The 18,637-nt window shown below is 28.2% G+C and overlaps 2 protein-coding genes across 2 annotated transcripts; both read right to left on the bottom strand.

Annotated features, from left to right (window-relative positions):
• Positions 1–4,511: 4,511 nt before the first annotated feature.
• On the bottom strand, positions 4,512–9,330 carry LOC128959312 (fatty acid synthase-like). The gene is made up of 5 exons (XM_054305258.1): positions 8,067–9,330; positions 7,750–8,004; positions 6,347–7,686; positions 4,714–5,778; positions 4,512–4,622 (listed from the first exon to the last, which is right to left on the bottom strand). The coding sequence occupies exons 1-5, from the start codon at positions 9,328–9,330 to the stop codon at positions 4,512–4,514; spliced, it is 4,035 nt and encodes a 1,344-aa protein (XP_054161233.1).
• A 710-nt stretch (positions 9,331–10,040) lies between these two features.
• Positions 10,041–18,297, bottom strand: LOC128959303 (fatty acid synthase-like). Its single transcript, XM_054305248.1, has 15 exons — positions 18,059–18,297; positions 17,093–17,317; positions 16,694–16,757; positions 16,540–16,642; positions 16,157–16,425; positions 13,718–13,862; positions 13,380–13,493; positions 13,047–13,319; positions 12,625–12,986; positions 12,292–12,556; positions 11,954–12,226; positions 11,300–11,884; positions 10,377–11,237; positions 10,105–10,305; positions 10,041–10,057 (listed from the first exon to the last, which is right to left on the bottom strand). Exons 1-15 carry the CDS (start codon positions 18,295–18,297, stop codon positions 10,041–10,043), a joined length of 3,996 nt encoding a protein of 1,331 aa, XP_054161223.1.
• Positions 18,298–18,637: the final 340 nt, after the last annotated feature.

Below are 18,637 nucleotides of genomic sequence, written 5' to 3'. Positions count from 1 at the left end.
TTTAAATAACAAAATACTTGATATAAGGGATTGTTCACATATTACGTTCGCACTTTTTAAGAAATCTAGACCCCCTTCCTCCCCTATGTTCGCAATTGTTCGCATGTAGTCATTTAAAAAAATACGTTGGCATATCCCTAACCGCTACCCCCACCTAAGAAATAAAATATCTAATTGCGAACGTTCTTAAAGTCTCTACCCCTCCCTCTCTTTCGCAAAAGTTCGCTTTGACTAATCCCCCTCCCATCAAGTGCGAACGTAATATGTGAACCACGCCTAATAGGAATAATATCGCATTAATCTCTCTCTCTTTCTCCCTCTTTCTCTCTCTCTCTCTCTCTCTCTCTCTCTCTCTATCCCCCCATTTTAAYAAAATAGCTAATCATAAAAATCTAACCTTGCTAAATTTAATCTCTTACTRAGCTTTTTTTATTGCTTTTAAACTWTAAAATGCTAATTCAACATTGATAATTAAAACTTGTATAAATAAAAATTTTAACTTATAAATAGACGATTTATAAATATAATGTGTATCAACAAAGTTTGATAATAATGCTAAATCTGTTTGTCTTATTTTATAAATATACCAGATTTAGCAGCAAATCTACTAAAAATCATTTCTATAAGTATTAAGTAATAATCAAAATAAATAAATTTTAGTTGATTTGAATTGTTTGCAATTCATATTTTTTTATCTAAATTGTCTATAAATTATTGAAAAATTTAATAATTTACAAACAACTATTTTAAGCTTACCGGTATAAAAAAATCAATTTACAAATCTACTATTATTATTACTATTATCACATATATATTTTTTATCTCAAAAAATATATTAGAAAAATACATAAGCTAACAATTTTCTTAGTGAAAGTGATTGTAAATATATATATATATATATATCTGTAAAATAAGTTTACTAAAGATAAAATATATGATTAATGTCATTCACAAYAACATTATTGTTAACTGCATTGCTATCTTCGGGTACCTTTAGAGGTGATAGATATTGTAGATATATATRTARAAGAGAGAGAGAGAGAGAGAGAGAGAGAKAGATTCAGGACCTGTTAAGTTGTCTCTGACATCCAGAGTAAAAGTTGTCGGGCACTGCCCTAAAAAGCATGTCAACCTGTCTTACTGATGCCAACCTTTTCTAATGATTAACAATGTTAGTGAACTGCTTTATGTTATGCAATCTCTATTGTGATTATAATTTTGACTTATAAATATACACTAGACTTTTATTATAGATTTATAGGTATATACTTCAAGTATTACATAATATTATATATATATATTTATTTATACCATCCCATCCCTGATTGCTACTTCATAAATATCTGATAATATAATATACTGCATAACTAATCGGTAATTCCCCGTTGAAAGTAATGGCCACAGTTGAAGGTCAGTCGTAGCCTTTTAACTGACACTATCTGATGTGTTTGACCGACACATGTATTGGTTGATATTGTGTTCACTTAACATAATCACAACAATCATTAATAAAAAGATAGTCTATAAAGGATAGGCATATCAATGACTGACTTACAGTACATTTATATCAATTGCTATTTAATACTTTTATTAAATCTCTCTCTCTCTCTCTCTCTCTCTCTCTCTCTCTCTCTCTCTCTCTCTCTCTCTCGGTTACTAACTCACTCACAMATTTAACCATTTTTTWAATATACACAATATTATGCATYAAATGAAAAATCTACTAATATTATTGTATRATATATAAATATTTTGTTTAATACAAATACATGATATAGTTAATAATGTTTATATTCATGTATAGATATTTATAAAAACATACTACAGTATAAATCAATGTAATATACAAAATTATTTTATGATTTGCACTTAAAATGCACAAAAAACCTTATAAAAAATATTTAGTAAATTTTATATAATAATAAATTATAAAATATTAATTGTATTTAAGTAAAAATATACAATATAATGAAATATATTTATTAAAATAATTACAGTAAATATTATTTATCCTTGAATGAATGGTATAAAATTTTCTATAAATATGTTTATAAAAAATTATTATGTATACTTTTATTATTATTTATGAAAAATATTAATTAAAAATTTTTAATAATAAGTAACAAAAATAAGCTATTATAATTATTATGTTAATTTATTAATATGATTATCTTGTCAATATTATGTTAAAATGTAATGACAACTATAGCGATATATTTAAAAATATTTAAAAAATACACTTATATTTTAAAATATGACTAATTATTATTGGCAATAATCTTAATGGATATTAATAATGTAATAATAAAAAAATATTATAAAATCTATAGTTTGTAAAAAACAAAATCTTTTACGATAAATAACATTATTTTAAAAAATATCAAATGACTTTATGCACTAAAAATTTACTTGCTGACTTAAATTATAATAAACAATATAATTGATTGGTTTTTACAATAATATGATATATTTAGTTACATCTTATTATTTTTAAAAAATAACTTATTTTCAAATTTTTCCATAAAAACAAAATATTATTTTTATTATACATAAACTTTATTATCATTAAATAATATCTTATTTAATAAGTTTGTATGAATTTCTTTGTAAAATAAATTTCTTTTACATCATATAATTTATAGTATGTTTACCAATGTATCAAAAAATTCTTATTAGAAATACATTTACATTACTATTAGAGATCTAACATTTGCTATTAAAATATAGAGTACATGTACTACAGGTTTTCTATAATAGTTTAGTAAATACTGATGTATTAATTTAATTTAATTTTTGTTTATTACTATAATTAATAATATGTTTATTTGTTTTTTATTAATATTTTTATTAACCTTAATTAATTTTGTGTGATGTAAATGTTTTATAAATAATAAGAAATAAATTTGATTCATTTGTTTAAAACTTTCCAATAATTTCAATTATTTTAATGTCGTATTAGATAATTACATCGTTAAATAATTTGATATATTGTTTATCAAATATTATTAATAATAAAAAAATAAATTTTTCAAATTAAATTTAATTATGTTTAACACCATTGAAATTCATAACATTTGAATTTTGTTTAATAGATAAAGCGTTAATTATAATCTTAAGTCTAATTTAACAATAAAAAACAAATATTAATAGATAGTTCAAAATAAAAATTGATATAAAATTCACTTTAAATATTTTATGTTATAAAGATGACCTCAACATTATTGTACATATTTATCATAACCAATAATAAATAGTTAGTTAATAGTCATGAGTCCTAATCTATCTCAAAACTCATTTAGTTATAACTGGGGGACTGGTCCTCAACCTCACTGGCCTTCAACTAGTGAACCACTCATGAAAAAAACATTAATAACTTAAAATATTTTGTTTTTTATATAAGCATTCAAATTGAACATAAGTATTTTATAATATATATGATATATAATATCTATGTATGAGTTAGTGAATATAAATTAAGATCATCATTAATATAAGGGTTAAAAAACTATACGGTTGATTATATTTATCAATATTATGTAACAAAGAGATTTTAACTTTTTCATTTTTTTAATGAACTGAACTAGGTAAGAAAACTTGTTTAATTAAATTTATTTATTTATTATTTAATAGTATTGTTGTTACTCTTATAAATTATAAGTTATAATYGATGATAATCATGAATTGATGTWTAAATTGATTATTTAACCTTAACATTTTTTTAAAACAATGTCACAAAATTTGCTTAAATTTAATTTTATCATTTTTCTTAAAAACAATAAAATATAAATGTTTTCTAATAAATAAATGCCTACAAATATATATACTAATAATAATAATAAATAAATACATTAGATAAGTTGAAGTAAACAGGTTCAATAATATAATCAATATTTCATTATTATTTTCTAAAAATATGAATCAATAGATTAGTTAGTTATAAAAATAGTAATTTTTTATATAATAATTGATAATAATTATATGGTTTGGAATGCAATATGTTATCTATAAAATTTTTAATATATATTTTTAAATAATCAAAACATTTTATCCTTCAAAACGGAAAGTCTTTATTGTAAATATAATAATAAAATAATAAAMTAAATARAAATATCAATATTATAGAGTTATAGAAAAATTCAGTCAAAACTGGTTGATATTCAAAAATATACTTTTATACATTAGCATTGATTTTAATGTGAAAATTTAAATTGCCTGATTTTTTTTATTTCTAATTATAATTGAAATATTAATATCAGTATTATTAATAACCTAAAATATWTATATACCTGTGAATGTCAACAATATTTGATTTATTTAAAAAATAGACAATAAAATAACAAATAAATGCCTATTATAAAAAAAATTTATAACTCATTAATAATAATCCCACAAAACTACAACTACTTCTATCACCACATAAATATTTAATAATATTAAATATATGCTCAATCATTACCTGTTCCCCAGAAAATATTATATAATAATAAATATTTTTTAAAAAATTAAAAAAATTAATCCAATAAATATTGATTAATAGAGACAGCAATTTGATTGAACACAATATTCATGTCGTTATCAGAGTCACCTCTAACTGTCTTAAAGTTTAGTTTGTCTTCCAATCCCTAATACAACAAAAAATAATAGCAAATAAAACAAACATTAATTTTATAAGTATAGTCAATAAAAATATTATTTTTTTAATAATGTGATTACCTTTTCGGGCAAGAAGTATGAGTCCCAAATCTTATCAGTTGTATTGATCATATCGTCATCAAAAGTATTGGCCACGGCTTTAATAACCAGTAATTTGCCGCTCATTTCAAGATATTTTTTGCCAATATTTAGTTTGATTTGTTTGAATTTGTTTTTCATTTTTAGTCGATAATTGCCAAAAAGTTTAGCCCTTTTGAACGACTGGTTCAATATGTCATCAAAGTCTCGGCCAACAAACCCTTTGCCGACAAACTCTTTAATATCTGCACTAATTTTACTGAGCTTTGAGTTGATATCAGGTTTAAGTTTAAGTTCGCGAACGAGCTTTTCGTTAATAACTTTAGGCAAGTCTTTGCATATAAATTTGATTAGCATTTCAATGATGGCCTCATCGCTAATCATGTCTTCGTCGACTTCCATATCAGAAATAGTATCAATAATAACGGCCCGACGTATCGGCGATTTCCTTAACATTTTGGCAACAAGTAGTGCACCGTAAAAGTGGCCAACAATGTCAAAGTTGCCTTTCGGGTGGAGTGTCTTCAATAGTTTTGTATAATAATTGGCGATCTCTTTCACATCATCTATTTTTTCCATATCTTTAGTCCAATTCAATCCAATTACCGGTCGATTGATTTGTTCTGCCAATCCTACGAGTGAAGAAAATATACCCTCGAGTGGGGGCAAGAAATATACGGGATTACCGGTGCGCACACTGTTTAACGGTGTGTAGGCATCGGAAGGAATAATAAACTTGATTTTTGCCAACTTTTCTCTGGCATTGTGTAACTCTTCGGCAAATTTCTTGAATTGATCCACTCTTCCGGTTTCAAATTCTTTGATGTGTCGGACTGTTATTGATTTGATGTCATTCATAGTCAACTTTATTTTGTAATCTCTTTCTAATCCCTGTTGTAACTCAACGGCAAACATAGACTCCATACCGATCTCACCCAAAGTCAAGTGATCGGGTGTAGTGCGCGGATCGATACCCAATGCCTGCCATATCTGGTTAACAATCTTTGACTCTCGACTGCCTTGTTGTGTAACACGTTTAGCCCTAACCTAATATATTTATAATTTGAATTATAAACATTAAATCATTTGATATAATATAAAATATTCAATTTATTATAYATATATATGTAATATATCATATAAACTTTTATGTTGCATTCGTATAATACTACTGTATATTAAAATGTAAATTTCGACATAAATATAAATAATTCATTTTTAAACATTTTCTCTATAATATTTTACATACTAATCTAATTTAAAATTATAATAAGCTATTAAATACAAGTTATTTGATAATTAATTACAAATAAATTTTTTGATGTATAATTAATAGAGTAATTAAAGTTAATTAATTTTGGATGCGAAACAAACTTCATTAATGATATAGTGTTTTTTAAATACACTACACTTGCAATAATTATACAGTATTTATGATATCATAGATACTGTACTTAAAATATGCATAACTGTAAACAGTTATGAATACATTTTTATGAATATCAGAAAATAAAAAAATTGTTACAAAAATTAATACTTTTGTGAATAGCGGTAATGATTTAAAATTAATATCATATGATATGTTATATTACGGTATGTCATGTCTAACACTTACGACACACGAGATTACGGCTTGTGGTGTTTGAAGCAATTTATCAAAGATTTCCAGACATGAATTGATCCGCTGTTTGACGATTCCCGACAACGAACTCATCTCAGTGTCAGACAGCACACCGACATCACCAATAGGTCCCCATTGAATGGCCAAACCGTGCAGTCCATCATTACGTCGGGACTCACATATGCGTTCACATACAGAGTTGGCGTATCCATAGTTGGATTGTCCGGCATTTCCTTTACCACAAGCGACGGATGAGAAGACAACAAAATAATCTAAATCTATACTCATTTGACGTGTTATGCGATCCAAGTTTTCAAAGGTCTTTGCTTTCGAGTCAATAGTTTCACAAAAACCATCAATAGTTTGCTTTTCTAAAAGACAATCATTGAGTACAAGAGCCAAATGAAAGACACCACCGATTGGACCCAATTTGTGTGCTTCACTTAGTAATTGTTTAGTGCCTTCAGTGGTATTGGTGTCATGAGTTGACACAATAACCTTTGTATTAAAAAACTTAAATCTATTTCCCAAAGCCTTCACTCTTTCCAAAAGAAATTTCTGATAATCAGATTTAATACCCTTTCTAGAGGTCAATACAAGTCTTCGTGCGCCCATAAATAACATCCAATGCATTAATTCCATACCAAATCCTCCCAAACCTCCTGTTATAATATAAGTCTTGTTGGGATCAAAGTAAGTCTTAGTCATTACTGTCATTTCATTTGCGGGTTTGATATCAAGTAATTGACTTTTAATGGTTTCTTCATCTCTGATTTTAACGATAATCTTTCCAATATGTTTACCGGTTGTCATATAACGGAAAGCCTTATCAGCGTCTTCTGCCTTAAATACAGTCCTATTAATTGGTTTAATTAAACCGTTGGTACAGTTTTCGTTCATCCATTTGAAAAAATTTTGACCAAAATCTTGAGTCAAATACAGTTTACGATCAGCGGAAACAGCGATGAAAGAGAGGTCTTTAAGAAATGAAAACATTCCCATTTGTTTGTTCATTTGTAAGTCATATTTGCCGATCTCAACAAAGCGACCGCAATCGGCAACACATTCATAACTGGCCTCAAGTTTTTCACCGGTCAAAGAGTTAAGTACCAAATCGACTCCCTTTCCATCAGTCAATTCCTTAATTTTATATTTAAACTGAATATCACGTGAACTGAATATTCTGTTTTCTGGTATATTGTATTCATTCATTAAAAATTGTTTCTTATCTTCCGTACCAACAGTTACATAGAGATCGCAGTTATACTTTTGGCACACATTGATGGCCGCCTGTCCCACACCMCCGGCTGCCGAGTGAATCAAAACACTTTCATCTATAAGAAATTAAAAGTAATATTTAAAAAATGATCAGGGTATGTATATTAATTTTAATTTACTTTTTTTTAGTTGTCCTCTTTCTAATAGCCCATACCATACAGTACTATATGTACTCAATATAGTGATAGCGTCATCCATAGACCAGTTATCTGGTATTGGAGATATCAGATTTTCATTGGCGTCAATAGTTGTACCAAAACAGCGACTCATATTGAAACCACAGACACGCTCTCCAGTATCACTGCGACGACCGGCGAACTCAAAGCCCAGCAAACAATCAGTGAATAGAGTTTCCGGACCAGAAATAAGTCGACCTTAAAATTATATAATTTTAATTTATTATTCATTATATTTATTGTATTATATTTATACGAACCCGTGGCTAACATGACATCCCTGAAGTTAAGTCCACTACTATAGACATGACATCTTATTTGATGTTTGTGAACATTACATAAATCGTAAAATTCATCGGTTGTGACGATATGTCGTGAATCATACCATTGAAGATGAGATAAGTCTCTGTTTAGACCGACATTCAAGAAGTACTCATTTGACGGGATTTTGTCATAATTTTTGGGTAAAGTTATGTGTCTGTAAGTACCGACTAATCTTTCATTTATTACATTTATTGCCAAATCATTGTTCAAAATGTCTGAATATGGCTTTTCTGTAAATTTAATCGAAGATTTGTTTGAATTGCAATCAAAAAGACAACGAAGACTATCGCCTCCCGGTTCCAGACGAAGACAATTGATTAGACCAACGATACCATTATGTTGTGAGTCATTAGCAATGAGCCAAATGTTATCTTTTGTGTCAATATTTTCTGTAACTCTTGTTTTCAATGTCTCAAACCACGACATATCGCTTGCATTGATTTCAATGATATTGTGTTTTTCCGGAACCGTTGGTTTGGTTTCAATCTTTCTAAAGAGTACAGCCATTGAATTAATTGAATCATATTTTCTACCGATTTCTTTGAAACCCATTTGAATGGCAGTTGTGGTGAAGTCATTGATTCTCTTCTCTAACTCAATGTTTTTCATATTTTTGCGTCCATTCATTGAATTCAACAGTAGTTCCGGTTCAGTGTATTTGTACTTAAAAACTGATAACAAGAATCCTTTGGAAACAATTGCATCGTAAGCTTCTTGAAGATAAACATCAAGTTTGACATCTTTTAAGTCTTGTGTGTCTTTCATTACAATGAGTTCGAGTTGTGATATATCTGATGGAAATGCCGAAGACTTATAGTCCCATTCAGTCAATTTAAACGACTTATTCTTGTATTCATCATTTATATTATCAATACATTTGGTAGCAATAGTATAGTTGACATCAATTGGATAAATAGCTGCGTGAGCCAAGTGATTGTCAATTTCTTGAGCCATTAAAGCGTTGGTCACATTAATCTCTAAAACTTTAATTTCTTTTTTCGGCACATAATTCTCGCTCACAATATCGAGAAGTGTACGAATCAGGTGTTCATTAGTGGACACCTGATTAATGACATCCATATTCATATCAAACTCGGGTTGCATTTGAAGATCAGTTAACATTTTACTAATTGAATTTGAATCAAAATTTCTATTATCATCTTTCATTGTTGCGGACAATTTGTCTAAAATCTTTAACATTATCTCATTGTTGTTAATATTATTTAATTTTTTATCCAAATTATCATAATAGATGTCATCATCAATCTCTGTCCACAAGGATTCTGGACTCTCTAATATCTTACATGCTTTGGATGCAAGTGTTGAGCATATCTATGATAAGCAAAGATAAGTTACAAAATTATGAATTTATCAAATGATTTACCGATTAATAAATATACAAAACCTTTATATAATTTAATAGGTATTCTCTATCGCATCGATCGATACAATTTAGATCTTCATTTGCAACGAATTGATATGATTCCAGTTTCAAGTCTTGTACGTTTGTCCTCCGAGGTATAGGCAATGCCATAATGTCTTCGACTTCTATACCATTGGTAACAATCATACGAGAGTTCATATTTCCATAAACAGGTAATAATGATTTATAAATGTGAAATCTGGTGCCAATCACTTTCTCCATATATAACTTGTTATCCAATTCAAGAATATCTCCCAAATCTTTCTCAACGTCTTTACTTTGAGTCTCTTTTTCCATAACTCTGTTAATAGTCTCTTCTTCGTCAAACTCTTTGCCATCATTTTCAACCACTTTGTTAGCCATTATCGCTTCGTATAGGGCTTTCGGATCGCAACGTAAACGTTTTATCATAACGGGAACCATTAGCTTACGGAATGGCATGGCTACGGCCATGGTTTGCAAAACAGAGTCCATAAATGTAACCCAATTACCATTCCATTCTACCTGTCCTTTAATTGTAGTAAAGTTATCTGTTTTAACGTTATGAAGACCACGAAAGAATGGTCCGTAATCATAGCCAACAGATCGTAAATCTTTATAGATATCATCGGTTGTTAGAGTGACCTCACTTTCCGATGGTTTCTCACTTTGAATGTCATGTATGATATGTTGAACACACAGAAAGTCTTCATCCGGACAGAAGATTTTTCCCAAACAACAGGTGTTGTTATTTTCTTCAACAACAAAATCGCCTGAAATATAAGTACAGTATTTATCAGTAATTTTATTTTATGACAAAACATTAAAATTTATTTTTAATTACCTGTACTTTCGTGTATTTTGACTTTAAGTTTTGTGATTTCTGTATCCGATAAAAACACTGGACGCCTAAACTGTATGTCTTCAAACACAACTGGAATCTGATTCCATATCCGACCCTTTTTAGCGGCCAAATGTCGCCATACAAGCATCAGATAACCGGTTCCGGGGAATAGTATGTTACCGTCAATCGAGTGATCGGGTAAATAGACTTTGTATTGGCGCTGAAGATTGATTGTCTCATTCATGTCAGATGATGTACCTTTAAAGTAAAAATCAGGATATTTGCGCACAAAATAATTTTTATTGTGATCCCAACACATCAGCGAACTGATTGATTGTGTATTTCTAGCCACTGGCCACTCAACTTTAGGGTATAGATTTTCAATGGACGGATTGATTCCCAGTTCATACAATTTGGCCAAACCTGACATAAAATTGTCTAAATTGGTGTCATTGGAGTCACGCTTAATGAGTGACAAATAAGTGGACGACTCGAGAGTTGAGGTTATTGTTTTAGCGAAAAGACCGTGCGGTCCGATCTCAACCACAATAGCGTTATCGGGAATAGTCTGTAGCTTATTGTAGAAATATACGGGACTAATGAGGTTATGAACGAAATATTCTGCCGACGCATACTTCAAATCTTCATTTCTTAAATCAGACTCAAGAATTGCCGTTGAAATCCATTTTTTAGATCTTGATTTAGGATTTGGAACCCATTTCTTGATTTCGTCGGTCATCTTCTTTGCCGATGACATCAGATATGTACTGTGATATGGGATGTCATGACTCTCTAATATACGAACAAACAGTCCTTTCTTTTTCAACGATTCAATCAGTTCTTTCATTTCATTATATAGACCTTAAAAATAATAGTTATATTTAATTAATAATTCATTACTAATTATAATAATATTATAATACCCGAAAAAACGACCGTATCTTTTGAGTTATTGCAGACAACGTAAATATTTTTCGGACATAATTTCTTGGCTTCACTCCATGAGATGCCTACCACAGCCATCARACCTTTTGGTATTTTCTTATCATTTTCAGTAATGGATCCTCTAATGTATGTTATGAACAGTGCCTCTGAAGTAGATAGACAGCCATCAGCGTARGCACAGGCAATCTCACCAAATGAGTGACCAATTATGCCGTCCGGTATTATATTAAGTGATTTCATCAGATCTGTTAATGCAATCTCCAGAGCAGTAGTCGAACAAAACTTTTTGGTCATCGATGACATGGAGTTCTTGTCATCAGATAATAGCAAATGTTTTAAGTCTATTCCAAATTGTTTGAGTATTTCATGGCATTCCTCTATTTTATCGGCAAATATCTTAATCGGCATCAATGCCTTAGCCATACCAACCCATTGTCCACCCAAACCGGGATATAAAAACCAAACCGGTCTAACATTTTTATCGACTAAAATTGCAGACTGTTTTTGATATTTGTATTCAATATCGTTGTTCTCATTTGTGATTTGCTTTATTATCATTGAACCTAATTTTTTTTATTAATACAAATTAATTTATTAAATATTTATAATTATTAACATAATATAATTAATACCTCGATGTGGAAGACCTGATGAATTAATGAACGGCTGGTTCTTCATAGTGTCGCTCAAAAGCGCCAGAAAATCGCGGGTAATCTTCTTCGGATTGTTCTGAATGTAATCAAACATTTGATTTAATGCCGATTCAGTTCTGCAGCAAATATTGATAATTCTGGGAATAGTATCAGCAATATTGAGCTGGTAGTCATCGACCACTTTATAGTTGGGCTCAAGTAATACGTGTGCGTTAACACCGCCGACACCGAAGTTATTGACACCAGCGATACCTAAATTTAATAAATAATAAACATGTAAACTATTAAAATATTACGGCTAAAAAAATAATCCAAACCTGGATTATATTTTAAATTTTCTTGAATGGGAACCAATGGCGGACACATATCAGCGATGGAAGTCTTGATATTTTTAAGATGAAGATTACGAGGTATGCATTCATTTTCATATGACATCAGAACTTTGATCACCGATGATATACCCGATGCACTCTCTGTGTGTCCTATATTACTCTTTAATAGACCAATGGGTAGAGTTCCCGAACGGTTCGGTAGTTTACAGTAAGCATTGTATATGGCTTTCGCCTCTTGAGGATCGCCAGCCTTTTATAATTTGTTTTTATTTGTTATAAATTATTGTTAGATTAGTCATTGTCTTATAGATTCTATACCTTAGTTCCTGTGGCGTGAGCTTCAAAATAATTGACATCCAGTGGATCCACATTAACTTCTTTGTAAACTTTAATCATTAGATCTTCCTGTCCTTCAGAAGAAGGGAAAAACATTCCCATAGTTTTGTTGCCATCAATGTTGACACCACTGTTCAATACTGTGGCATAAATACGCTTTGAATTACTCTTTCTTTGGAGGAAAAGACAAGCGACTGTCTCTCCCCTAACAAATCCATCGGCAGATTCATCCCATACTTTAGGAATGCCATCCAAACAATTTAATCGTGTAGTTTGGAAAACATGATTAGTGAAGGGCTGAAGATTTAGCTGTGAGCCACCGACTATTGCCTGATCACACTTTCCTATAAATTACAATCAAATTATAGTATAAAAAGTTATAAAATTTAATTGTTATTTTATACCTAATCGAAGATCATTGATGGCCAGATTGAATGCCACTAAACTGGAGGAACAGGCCGTATCGGTCACTAATGACGGACCCTTAAAGTCAAACACAAATGATATGCGATTGGCATACAAGCACTTGGAGTTTCCCGGAATCCATAGCAATGTTTCGGTTAATGAATTTTGTGAGTCTGGCTGTACCTCTTCTGGTATGCCCTCAGGCATTGCAAAAGTTGTGTAACCGATATAAACACCTGTATTTGATCCGCGAAGTGACTGTGGATTTATTCCTGTTTATAAATTTAATATTAATAAAATATTAATAATATATTTTTTAATTTATGATATACCAGAGTCAACGATGGCCTCATAAGTAGTCTCCAAAAGTATTCTCGACTGCGGGTCAACGGTGTCACCCATTGTAGGCATAATACCAAAGAAATTGCCGTCAAATTTGTCGATTTCTTTTATTTTTGCCATTTTAAAATTCATACCATATAAATCTTTTTTAAAAAAAATAATATCAGTCATTATTATTATTATATATATTATATATACAAAATTAAATAAAAAATATTAAAATTAATATACAATAATTAATAAATTAATGTTAATATGGTATATACAATTTTATTATAAAAAATATATAAATATTATTGTTTAGATTGTTATGGTATTAAATAAAGACCTGTAGGCCAACGGTCATCATCGGCGGTAATCATATCGACTCCATTGTATAGGTTATGAGCGAATTCATCGGTGGAGTCGGACTTCGGGAATCGGCCACTCATACCACTGATGACAATGTCTTCGTCCATAATTTTCGGTAATGTCTTTGTTTTCGACATTTTTAAATATCTATTTAATTGTAAATTTAAACAAATATAAAACTATATATTTTTCACTTCAGAATCAAATATAAAATAATTAAAACTTAATATAAAATCTATACAGTTTATTAACTTTTTAAAACTTTAAAATTTTAATCTCAAATAACTACTGTTAAATAAGTAATCTACTTTTTATATATAACACCTATTTATGTTATTTCTTTCAAATTAAAAGTGAAAATTTATTTTGAAAAATTAAATAATATACAACTTTAGTCATTGAAATCAATATATTCAATAGATTATGTATTTACCAAAAAAGATTTGCTTAATATAATTACTTATTGATAGATAACAAATATATATGTAATGTATAACATATAATAACTACAGTATAATATATATATTAAAAATCTTGACAACAATTTCACAAACAATCATTTGTTTGTGACCGTCATGTTTGTCATCTGAAAAATAAATGCCCTCAAGATCTGGTCCTATGATATTCAGTACTCAATATTTGAAAAAGATATACATTGTGTATAAATCTGTAAAATCTATGTGTATATGTGTTTTTGACCAATGGTATCAAAATTGTAATTGCTCAATTATCGTTTAGAAAATTTGGGGGTTTAATTTTTTTTATATAACTAAAGTAAAAATAAATTATCCCTCTTACTTTAAAACATCACATATTTGTGATGATAATAAATAATGAACTAAATATATATTTAAATGGGTCACACGTATCAAATGCTAGATTTTTTTTTGGGAATATATTTATTGGAATTCTGGCTAAAAAATTAAAAAGAAAGACTGTCTGGATGTCTACAGATATACTAATTTTTCATTAAAAAAAATATATTTTTAATATATATTATATATAAACTATAGTTATTGTCCTTGAATTAAGTTCAGGTTATGCACTTTTTTTATTTATTATTAAAAGTTTCACATCATTTTTTTATAATGTAAAAGATAATGTGCTTTATGTGAATATATATACTGTATATATATTTTTTGAGATAACATTTTATTTATTACATGCGTTTATTGAATACTAAGTATCAATAGTAATAGTAATACACTTAAGGAGACCTTCCATTAAAAAAAATAAAATGGTCAGAGACTAGAGTTGACAAAATAGATAAATTTCTAGAAAGTTTCTAAAAGAAATTTCTGTCTATGGGATCCCCATATTAATTTTGTTCTCTCTTAACAATACATTATATTTACAAATAATAACTAAATATTTTTATTAGTATTTTAATTAATATTTAAATTATATAAATTAATTTATTTAATTATATTAAACTCAAAATATAATTGAATTATGAATAAAATGTTATAAAAACTATAATTAGACAAATGCTGTATATTAGTTATATATATATATATATATATATATATATATATATATATATATAGAGAGAGAGAGAGAGAGAGAGAGAGAGAGAGATCACATTTGTATAGTAGTCTAGTATACTGTATTGTAAAGCTTTATTATGAGTTATTAATATAATATTACAATAGCTATAGACATGGAAATCCCATAGTATTATATTAAAGTAAAATTTTTATAGAAATTTACTAGAAATGTTCTCAGGGTTTATTAGAAATCTCTATTTGCCCATCACTTTCAGAGAGTAATGACATGTAATTAGATGAATACATAAATTTTAATTAGAGATTATACACTAAATAAATTTGTATCATTTATTCTTCAACAAACAATTGCTATTTTAAAAAATTAATTATGATTTTTGTTAATATCTTTTTAACTATTAATATTTTTTATTATAATACAATGATTTATTGTAATATATRTTAAATTAACATTTTTGTCAACTGTTGATTATMTATAGTGTTTYAATAGTTGAAACATAATTTCCATAACTTTTACTTTAATAMTAATTTTTATTTTAAATGTTGTAGAGTAATGTTTAATAATTAATTTATGGTTTATTTAATTAATTTTATATTTAATCATTAATTTATAATATYWATGTTAAATTTAGGTTTATTAATTGTTTAATTAACACTGAAATTATGTAAATTAAAAATATAATATATTAGTTTAACTTCAAAATTATAACTTAAAAATATACAATTTCTTAGGTAATAAAAATGATAATTTTTTAGTCACACCTAAAATAAATAATTTAATTTTAGATTTAAACTAACGGTTCCCTTTCCAGTGGTGAATCATCAATGATATGTTGATATCATTGATAAATTTTACCAATTGTTAGCACACTTTTAACAAACTCAATCATTTTCATTACAACACTACATACCTGTGTTTCGTTTGGCAATTCAGTCTTTATTTGCCTACCTTTCCAACAGTCCAACAATATTGAGTACAAGTAAGCGATATCTATATGAAAACTCAGTTCAATATCCCGATCGGTATACTTATTCCATACGTAACGTCCGGCAGTACTCATGTGACTCAAACCAAAATCAGTCCATTTGGCCACCAAATCGTTATTCTCGTAAAATATCAACAGATTTCCCAAATGAATGTCGCCGTGAAATATACGGCTGTCGTGAAGATACTTCAGACCTAATAGTATATCAATAAAAATTAATTACCGGTAATAATGATAATAATACTAATTATTAAACTAAAATCATAACAATTAAGTTAACAGTGAATACAAAACTCTAATACACTCACCCATATTGATGGTCATCTTAATGGGACATATATTTAGATGGTTGGCAAAAGTCATGATAAACTTATCCATTTCGTAGGCCTCGCGCTTCTTCAGGTTAGAGTTCTGAGAAAAAAGATCAGCGGTTCCGACAGCGACTCATTGAAGTCGACAAACKTAACGGCAAATAGTTTCAAGTTTTTTGTGTCCTTCAATTTCTTCGATCTCTTTCGACATTTGACTAATTAATTAACAAATAAAAATTATACCAATAAGTGAATTGTTAATTGTAATGTGATTTGTGGGCTTAAATCTATATTATAGTCAGCGAGTAAAAAAGTATTGTTTTTTATGCATTTATACATACAGTATATAAAATGTTAATTTTATTACTTAATTATTATTTAGTTACGGTTAGTTTGTGGTTAGTTTGTGGTTAGTTTGTATATAAAATGTTAGTTTGTATTAGTTTGTGGTTAATTATTATTTAGTGTGTGGTTAGTGTGTGGTTAGTGTGAGGCTAGAAAGAGGTTGTATGGGTGGGTGGGGGTGGGTTTGTGGCAAATAATTTTCTACTGGATGTCTATATAATAGATTTGTTCCTTCGGATAGTCAATAATAAAGTCGAGTTCATCCAGAGCTTTGAGATCCTGTTCGATGTTCATTGAATGTCCACTTTCGCCCATTTCTACCCGTTTGTACAGCTGTTCTAATGGATCCCATTTAGGCGACTGTGGACGGGATAGGGTGTGACTCGTGGCCAACACATTCATTTCATAGCTCGGGTCGTCGTCCGTAGATCTGTCAGATTATCGACCAAAAGGATTACAACAACTTTTTTTGTCATTCCTCCGCTCAGTAATTGTTTTTTAATTTTTTATAAATTAAAAAAATATGTTAATTATATAAATTGTTAATTTGTAAAATTTATAAAAAAAATTAGTGCATTAATTAAATTTCATAATCTACTGTATCAGGTTAATTAAATTATATTTAGGAAAAGTAGYCAATAATAATGTTATACAATTTGATTGACTGTATAAATGTTATTTAATTATGTTATTTATTAATTGCAGAAAAATAATACATTATTATTATTAGACTATATATCAGAGTTTATAAATTAAGTAAAAATTAGTGACTCTTTTGATAAAATCTTCAATAATTGACAAACACTAGTCGGTCATGAGTGTGGTTATCGGTCATCAATTGATCGATCAGTGGCCACAATATTATTGCCGACATAATAGTTTGACATCGATTTGATTGATTTATTTTCATCCAATGATAWATTAAATTATGACATGAATCATATGACAGAATAAATAATTTACAAAAAAAAATATTGAAAATTGTTTCAAATTTAATAATATTTTCATAAACTTTAGTGATATAAAAGTAATTTTGAAAAAATAATTTATTTATATATATATAAAGTTCATGTCATCACTAAGTGAACTGATAGTTTCGGACAACGGATGTGTTTTATTTATTTTAATTTTCGACAACATCTTTAAACTCGGATCAGTCAATGGTTTAAACCGAATCTTTTCGAATCTATTTAATGCCTTTTTCTCGAATTGTTTGCCGACTTTGCTAACAATTGTTGGCATTTTAGACATCGTATGTCTTTGTTTAGTCATCTTATGTCTTGTGATCAACACTTTTGGTCGATCTTTTTGTGTGTTTTTCATTTCAATTTTTATGTGTTTTTCTTTTAAATTAATTACTGAATCGTTAACWTCATGGTTAACAGTGATGACCGACAATAGTGTTGGCATAGCTTCGGTTGATGTACTGTACTCTATGGTGTCGTCCGATTCATATTCAATATTAACTTTTGGTTTATTTTCTTTAGCACTCTGTATGTACTGTGTGTTAAATAGCATACAATGTATTAATATAGTAATATAGATAAAAAACATTTTATACAAATAATAATACTAATATAAATCATGTAAAAAATAAAATATGTAATAACTTAATATTGTATTAAAAAAATATAATTTTCTATATTGTATTTGACTACAATAAATACGATATACATAACATACATGTTTTATCAATAGTTTGTTATTATTAATTTATATATTTAAAATTTAATAATATTACATAAATCAA

The sequence above is a fragment of the Oppia nitens genome, unplaced genomic scaffold (assembly GCF_028296485.1).
Source record: "Oppia nitens isolate AA-2021 unplaced genomic scaffold, nextdenovo-longstitch-racon4-pilon3 scaffold13_pilon_pilon_pilon, whole genome shotgun sequence".
NCBI lineage: Eukaryota > Metazoa > Arthropoda > Arachnida > Sarcoptiformes > Oppiidae > Oppia > Oppia nitens.
The sequence above is the reverse complement of the archived record's forward strand: the minus strand, read 5'-3'. Positions and strand labels throughout refer to the sequence as shown.